We start from the raw sequence: 8,916 nt of genomic DNA, 5'->3' as shown, positions 1-8,916 counted from the left end.
ATTTAAAACATATACATATCATATATATATCATATATCATATGTATATGATAGAATGTGCATTTTTTATTGGTCTGCTTTGCCTGCTCACTGATGGAATATTTTCCTTTGCTGAGGTTTATTCTTATGCTAGACACAGCCTGGATAACATAACGTGTTTGATTTAATGCACATCACTAAACCAGTATTATGCAGAGTGAAACTGAAGGAGGGATTTTCCTATTTGGATTTTTGGGAAATAGAAAGAGACCACACACACATACCACACCACCAATCTCAACTCTTCCTGATTTCCTGTATTTCGTTTGAATGTCTGAGCATTTACACACACCAGGAGAGGATAATCACATTTCATGCTTCCAAGAATGATCTGATCACAAAAGGGTCAGAAAGGACCCTGTTCCACCCCTGTAGAATTGTTTCTTTGGTTGGTGCATTAATTGGGGTGAGGGATTATTAAATTCCTGTGAAGCATGAAGCATTTGCTGCTTCAGGTTGCTAGAGAGTGAACTTGTAGGAGCAATGGTCTGAGCTTCTGTGGCAGCTTCACACCATCACTGCAGAGAGTGCTATTTCAGTTTTCTTTGTTCTCCACTACTATCTCTCTCCTTTGGCATCAGAGAGTACATCTCTTTCATACGAAGAGAGAACCTTCATGATGAGAAGGAATTTAGAGATTGACTAGTCTTCTGACTTCATGGAGGGTAACATGTTCTAAAAGTTTAAGTGGCTTGCTCAAGAGCTGATTAGAAGCTGGTGGCAGAACTGAGAACTAGGTCTCATGGCTTCAGTCAGATTTTTTTTTCCCCATTACATTACAGCTGAGATCTGCTGTACACATCAATCAGGTTCAAATACACCGGTGGTTCTCAAATTTAAACATTCATTTGAATCAGCCAGAGGGCTTGTTAAAATATAGATTGCGATCCATCACCACGACCTCTGATTGAGTGGTAGATCTGGCATGGGGCTAAGAATGTGTATTTCTAACAAGATCACAGGTGATGCTTATGCTGCTGGGCCTGGGATCATACCTGACATACACTAAAGTTGTCAAATGGAATAAACATTGCCCTTTCCTTCCTCATTAGTTTGTTCAACCCTTTTTTTCTTATTCATCAATATTTGCTGAATATGAACTAAGTACCCGGCATGTTTGGTGCTGGAGATCAGAAACGTGAAGATGGGGCGCCTGGGTGGTGCAGTCGTTAAGCATCTGCCTTCAGCTCAGGGCGTGATCCCGGCGTTCTGGGATGGAGCCCCACATCAGGCTCCTCTGCTAGGAGCCTGCTTCTTCCTCTCACAGTCCCCCTGCTGTGTTCCCTCTCTCACTGGCTGTCTCTCTGTCAAATAAATAAATAAAATCTTTAAAAAAAAAAAAAAAGAAAGAAACATGAAGATGACAAAAGCACAATCCTCTTTTTGAGGAGTTCACAATCAGTGAGGAGGGACAGATGCATAAATAATTACTGACAATCTTTTAATTATAGTGATAGAAGTTTATACAAAGTGTAATGGTTGCACAGTCCTGAAAGTAATGACACAAAGACTTTTCAGGGAATGCTTTGTCAGAGAGGTGACATTGGGGCTGGGCTAGGAAGGAAGAGTAGGATTTTTCCAGATGGAGCAGAGACAAAAGGATATCCTTTTCAGCTGAAGGAATAGCAGGTGCAAAGGCATGGAGAGTGACATCTTTTTTTTTTTTAAAGATTTTATTTATTTATTCATTCGACAGAGACAGACACAGCCAGCGAGAGAGGGAACACAAGCAGGGGGAGTGGGAGAGGAAGAAGCAGGCTCATAGCGGAGGAGCCTGATGTGGGGCTCGATCCCATAACTCCGGGATCACGCCCTGAGCCGAAGGCAGATGCTTAACCGCTGTGCCACCCAGGCGCCCCTGAAGAGTGACATCTTTAGGAAGAGTTGGTTAAGTAAGAGTGGCAGGAACATAGGGTGTGTGGAACAGAAGTCAAGGAGTGGAAGAAGATGAAGGTGGAAAGATAAGGAAGATGAACTAATGAAGGGCATTCCATATCCTGCCAAGGAGTCTGGCGTTCACCTTGTGTGCAGCAGGGATACTGAAAGGTTTTTAGGTGGGATGTGCTTTAAGGTTACTCTGGCTAGAGTGTGAGGGAGGATGAGAGGGGTTTCCTAGAAGCAGGTATAAATTAAGAATCTTTTTATAGTAATCTACATTAGGAATGATAATAACGCATCCAGAACAATAGCAATGGGAATGCCCAGCAAAGAGCATTAAAGGGTTTAAATAACCAGGACTTGCTAACACATCAGAGGTAAAGAATGAGAGTAAAGAGAGCCATAGATAATTCTACAGTTTCTAGCATGGTCGGCTGATGAGCTGTAAATGCCATGAACAGAGATAGCAAATAGGAGAGGTAGGTTGGGGTGAGATAAATTCATTTGGGACAAGTTAGGATGCTGGTGTCTGCAGATAGGCAAATAGGATGCCCTACTGTGGCTGGGAAATAGAGTCTGAAGTTCAGAAGAATTGTCCAAAGTAAGGAGAAAGATTAGGGTAAAGTCATGGAAGGGTATGAGCCTGCTCAGGGAGATGTGAATTTCTTGTCCTGGATTAATATGCAAATTGCTGTCAGAATGATAAGTGATAGAACCTCAATTATAGAGAGGAAACCAAGAGATTAATGATACACGTTAAACTAAGGGATAACCAAGTTAAAAATGGAAAATCGGAATTCGAAATTTCTAATTTTGACATCCGAACATTTTGAGAATGAATGTTAAGAAAATGACCGTAGCAACATGAATCCCCAGTTCCCAGTTCACGCTCTTCACCAAGCCACTACTGCTTCGTTGCATGAGGCTTTGGGAAAATTCTTACCTGCTCCAGGCCTTGGTTATCTCAACTGTACAACAGGGCTGCTGAGAAGATTTAACAATTCCTACAAAGCACTTATCATAATGCTTGGAACATAAAAAGGGTACTGTAATTTTATATACACATATATCAAATATATGTTCCACATATATATGAAACAATTTTGCTAGAAAACAGAAGACAAAAACTATCCAAGAAAGCTGCCAGTAAAAGAACAAGAACAAGTAAAGACAGTAACTGTAAAGACAAATACTATTAGATGGCCTCTTCTTGCTAATTCCCGAATACCCAGAATGGGGGTGCATGTTTGGTCTGGCATTCCATCTTCTAGGACTATGATACCACAAAACACACCTGACTTTGCACTTGTATTCTACTGCTGTGTAATAAATGGCCACAAACCTGGAGACTGAAAATGACACAAATGTATTATTTCACAATTTCACAGCATGACTAGATACTCTGCTTAGGGTATCATTGGGCTGAAACAAGGCGGTGGTTGGGGCTGCAGTTTTTCGTCTCATAAGGCCTTCTTCCAAGCTTACAGGTTGTTGGAAGCATTCATTTCCTTGTAGTTGTAGAACTGAGGTTGTAGGTTCCCTAGTAGCTATCAGCTCTCAACAGCTCCAGGAGGCCTGCACTTCCTAGCCACATGATCCCCATAGGCAGCTCACAGGGACGTTTGCTTTCTTCAAGTCCTGCAGGGAATTATCTTACTCCTCTTGCTTCTAATTACTAACTTCTCCTGTCTCTGACCTCTAGAACAAGATTTAATGGGTTCATGTGATTAGCCCATCCAGATAATCTCCCTGTCTTAAGATCAACTCATCTGGGACCTTAATTACATCTACAAACTTCCTTCACAGCAGCACCTAGAATGGTGTTAATAACTGGGAGAAAGTGGGTGTACACCAGGGATCTAGACCATCTTAAGAATCTTGCCTACCACATTCCTAAAGCACATGCAAGTTCAGTCACGAGACTGAGCAGTGATTTTTAGCAGCATTGCTGCATTTAACATTTGCCCTTTGGGTTATTTCTGTACATTCCTTTTACAAATGAATGACAAGTTGCTGAATATCTCAAAGGCCAAGAGACATGCATTTAGAAGAGTGACATATTTTCTCCCCATGCTCTTAGGGTACTTCTGAATGATGTGTAATTATAAGTCTTTCACCTCTGACTCTGTGCCCCTAACACCTATATAATCATTGGGTCAAGGCAAGGATTTATCCATCATTGGGGAAAAAAAGTGGCTTTTCAACTCAAAATTGCTTACTATTCCTGACCAAGATTTGAGAGGTGTCGGTTTGATCAATGTAGTCCCGGCAATAAATCAGTTGAGGCCAAGGCTGGTTTTGGGGGGTACTTGAACATATGCTTGCCCTGAACATGTATTTAATTTAGGAGCAATTTATTTTGTTATCAAATCAGCTGCTTTCACTCAAGAGGCCCCTAAGTCAGACACAGCCAGGCTGAGAAACCACTAGTGAAAAGGAACAAGGAGCAAATGCTAAGAGGGGAGGTGAAGTACAAATCATGGCTGAGATACTTAACCTGTAAGTATGGTCTCCGGAATTGGTCTCAGTCAGGTGAAACTCCGTAACTTCTTACATTGACCTCCACTTGAAACACTCCAGTGCTGCCAGCAACAGCAGTCTCAGCAACTGGCCTGGGAAGAGAGACCCCTCACTTCTCCTTCCCAACATATAGCAAGATCCTGAGCATCAGTCTATATTTGGGTCCTTTCATATGTTCAAGACATATTGGTAGCTGGTCATAGGATTCCAGGCTAGTCAATGCAATACACAAAAGGAACAAGAGGGGCACCTGAGTGGCTCAGTCAGTTAAGCGTCTGCCTTCAGCGCAGGTCATGATCCTGGAGTCCTGGGATCAAGCCCCACATCAGGTTCCCTGCTTAGTAGGGATCCTGCTTCTTCCTCTCCCCCTCTTGTTCTCATGATCTCTCTCATGAATGAACAAAATCTTAAAAAAAAAAAAAAAAAGGATCAGGAAACTGTGTAATGATTTTTTTTCCTTTTTTTTAAAGATTTTATTTATTTAGAGATAGAGAGCACATGAGTGCGAGCTGGGGGAGGAGCAGAGAGGGAGAGAATCTCAAGACTCAGAGCTAGAACTCATGACCTGAGCCAAGATCAAGAGTCGGCCACTTAACCAACTGAGATACTCAGGTGCCCTGGTGTAATAATTTCTTGATCATTGAGCTACTAAAGTTTATACTATGTAAAGGTTTAGTTAATAGACACCTTGGACACCATGAACATACATGTATGTTCACATTTTGGTTTGTGTCTCAAAGAAAACTGTAAGGTCATTTTAAATTACCTTTATTTGTACTTTTTCTCCTCTCCTTTGCTAAAATAATCAGCCTTTTTAAACTCATTTCCATGCCATAAAGAGATTCTAAAGCCCATGAATCATAATTAAACAGGTGTTCTTACATTACTAAATAATAATCCACTGACTTTTGAGCCTGTTTATCCTACTCACCCCACTTCATCCCCAACAAAAGGGAAGATAATAGGGGTACGATGTGTACTTCCTGCATTGCACGACTAAAGTGGCATATCCCTTTTGTCTCTGAAGGTCAGACTCATCTCTAAAACAAATTAGATTTCTGACTTTGCACTGGCAGAAATCAAAGCAACTTTTCCAAAGTTAAAAAAAAAAAAGAAAGAAAGAAAAGAAAACTATTAGTTTCAAGTTTAACAAACTTATTGGGGGGGGGGGGAGGAGATGTATTATTCCCACTTAACTGCCCGTACACATAGTAAAGAATTATTTTACTCAAACCTAGTTAAACAGCCCCAAGTTGGGAAGAACCAAATATACCTTGGTAATATTCTAGTGAGCAGATAAGTTTACTTGGAAAAAGCTCTTACTTGCTTACACACTAGTACAAATTCTGAGATGTTAAAATTATATTAAGAGTTATTCTATTTATCCAGTAGGTCAATCCAAAACCAAGAGTTAGATTTATGTACTTTGGTTTAACCTAAGAAATGTTGGGAATAGTCACTCAGCATTATATCCAGGCACTTCTACATACAAGAGAGTAACAGCTCTGAAAGGACTTGCTTAACAAATCTTTCAAAACTTATACACTGTGATTGGCAGCTGAACTTGAATATCTTTCTGCTCTGAAAAACAGCTATGTGTAACTTTACAGAGAAGCCAGGGTATATCAGAAATGAAAAAAAATAATAATAAACTGGCAGGAAGCACACAGACTTCTCTTAGAAGTGACCTGTCAAATTTTAAGACATTATCTCAAAAGTGTGTCAATTTCATCACAGAAACATTTCCAGTGGTTGTGGACAAAGAACAAAATGTTTTTGTTTTTAATGATAAATGTGAACTTCTCTCAAATTTTTTGGTACTTTTAATTACATGCTGACTTTTGTTTCATAAAGGTAATTCTTGCCTCTTTGAAATCATCCTAGTTCTGAAAGACTAGAACGAGAACTGAACAAGTTCTAGATGCACCACTGACTTGCTGAATGACCCTGGGCAAATCACCAGGACTATTTTTTAAGTTTCACTTATCACCAGTGAAATAGAGTAGCTCTGAAACTCTCATAAGGTGATATATGTGACAACAACTTGGAAATTATTAGCAGTACACACATAAAAATTTTTATGTACTTCTGCATATTGCATGATGCCAATCCATTGTTAGGTTGTTAACAGATATTGACCCAATTATAGGAAAAGTAAAGAGAACTATTTAAAATAATAGTTTAGTTCATTTTCCAACTTGGTTTATCATTTCTTCTTTTTTTCAGTCTTGCAGCATCCTCAGGACTGAAGTCTCTCAATGATTATTCGTCTGTCCAGAATATCCGTAAGTCCCATGCTTGTTTTGGTATCCTGGGGGTGCGGGGGGCATGGACAGAAGATGACAAATTCACTGGTGGTACTTTCAATCAACACGGAAGGCCTTCCCTTTGGGGTCTGAAAGGATGACTACACCCCAACAAGCAATGCCTAGGGGAAAAAAAACCAACAGTACCTTACATGTATGTTACACCTCAGTTTACCAGTTTACCATATGTGCCATCTTATTTAATCCTCACAACAATCAGAAGATACATCACCATTACATTTCTCTTGTAAGTGTGAAACTTAAAAAAAGGAAAACAAAGTTCAGAGGGGAAAAAAAAAAAATCCCCAAGTGAGAAAGGGACTTAAGGAGAACTGATTTGGGGAATCTAATTAAAAAGGTAAGAGATCTGAAACCTAAAATTCTACCTATTGAACTGGCTTAAAGAGTAAAAAGAATTACTGCATTTTACTGTAAGACATCTTAACAATCACTTATAATAATAATCAGATTATTATTGCTACAGATAAGGACTGTGGGCCCCTTTACCCATGATACACACAGAACGTGGGCTTACAATTCCTGTCTAAGATGTGACTTCAAAGCCCTATTTCTTAAACCGAGATTAAGTACCCTCACTCAGACTTCCTCCAGGATCTGGAAGAAAAAAAAGGGGGGGGGGGTCTGGTGCCAGCTCTGTCACATCCTGATTATCTGACCTTGAACATAATACTTCTTAGTCTTTGCGCCTTAGTTTGTTGGCGGTAAAAAAGGATTACTATAATCTTACCTACCTCTAATAGCTATTGTTAGTATTAAAAAGACTGAAACTAGCAAAAGTTCTCAATACTGCGATTTTTCTTAAATGAGAAAAGCGTCCCAAAAACTTCCTCTCCCCGCCCGTTTCTCCTTTGGCTTATCTCCATCACGTGACCAGTCCCGCAACCCGCCCACGTGGCTACCGCCCACTTTTCCCTCTCCCCTTGCCCAGACTCTCACTGATGCCGATGACCATCTGCGTAATAGTCCCTGGACCCGGGGGATATCCCAGCTTCACGGGCTTCCGCGCCACCCAGTAGACGTACCCGCCCGCCCCTATCAGCCCCGCCCCTGAAAGCACGCGACAGCTCCAGCAGTTATTAAATACAGGGACTTCCGCTGGAGAGGTCGGTGCTCCAGGTACGGCGAGGGGCAGGGGCTCGGCGGAGCTAGCAGCCTCGGGTGGCGCAGCGACCTTGACCGGCTTTAGAGGCTGCGACGAGAAAGAACCCATGCTCAGGAGCTCGGCTTCCGATGTGGGAGACTTCGGACCGAACTGACGTAAAAGATACGGCCGGAAAGCAGAGCGCCGGCGCACTGCACAGGAAGCTCTTTGAGGGTCGCTGGGAAATGTAGTTCTAGCCTGCCTCTAACGGGAAAGGGTGGTGGCTGACCTACTCTTGTGGATTTGTGTGGCAACAACCTTGGCTTTCCTGGAAGCCATCTATGCCTACGTCCAAACGCAATCACTTTCAGGATTATGATTTAGCCAAGCCCCTAAATGTCTCGATTCTTAGTTTCCTTAGAGGAGTCGTCTGGGTTTGTAAGTTTCTTCCCTAGCACAAAAAGTGAGACCTTGAGCATGTCACTTCACCTGTCTGGAGGTGTGTAACTCAAAAGAGTTAAGTTTTATATGTGCTTAACTATATGCTAGACACTTTGCTAAGCGATTATCTGCATTATGACATTTAATCTTCCCAACCCAATGAGGTATTAGCTTCCCAATAAATGATAAAACTGGTTAAGTGGCATAGCCATAGTTGAAACCAATGCCTGTGTCAATACAGTCAAATTTTTTATATGCCACCTATACATACTGTTGATGCAAAATAAACAAACCTCCTTTTTTTTTTTTTTTTTAATTTTAAAGAGAAAGGAAAAGAGTTTTATTTCAGCCCAGTTAGGATAGCTACCTGGGGTACACAGTATTCACAAAGAGAGTGTTCTGGGGGGAAAAAAAACATTTGGTGCAAGGTTATATATGTTTTTACACAAAGAATTAGAAGTCATGATGAAGAACATTCCAGAACGTCACAGACTTTATCTTGGTTTTTAATATATTGGAAGGCTGTATGACCTTAATCTTATGGGAACAGGGAAGTTTCTTTTTCTTTTCTTCTTTTTTTTTCTTGTGTTTAGGATGCTCATTTTTGGTTATTTTCTATTTTACTTATTAC

At 40.8% G+C, this 8,916-nt stretch overlaps 1 protein-coding gene across 1 annotated transcript; it reads right to left on the bottom strand.

Annotated features, from left to right (window-relative positions):
* Positions 1-5,714: 5,714 nt before the first annotated feature.
* DMAC1 (distal membrane arm assembly component 1) lies at positions 5,715-8,025 on the bottom strand. Its single transcript, XM_045780691.2, has 2 exons — positions 7,700-8,025; positions 5,715-6,864 (listed from the first exon to the last, which is right to left on the bottom strand). The coding sequence occupies exons 1-2, from the start codon at positions 7,971-7,973 to the stop codon at positions 6,800-6,802; spliced, it is 339 nt and encodes a 112-aa protein (XP_045636647.1). The 5' UTR covers positions 7,974-8,025; the 3' UTR covers positions 5,715-6,799.
* Positions 8,026-8,916: the final 891 nt, after the last annotated feature.

Source organism: Ursus americanus, chromosome 18 (assembly GCF_024610735.1).
Source record: "Ursus americanus isolate L20-20 chromosome 18, mUrsAme1.1.p, whole genome shotgun sequence".
In the NCBI taxonomy this organism is placed as follows: domain Eukaryota; kingdom Metazoa; phylum Chordata; class Mammalia; order Carnivora; family Ursidae; genus Ursus; species Ursus americanus.
Note: the sequence above shows the minus strand (reverse complement) of the source record. Positions and strands in the feature narration are given on the sequence as shown.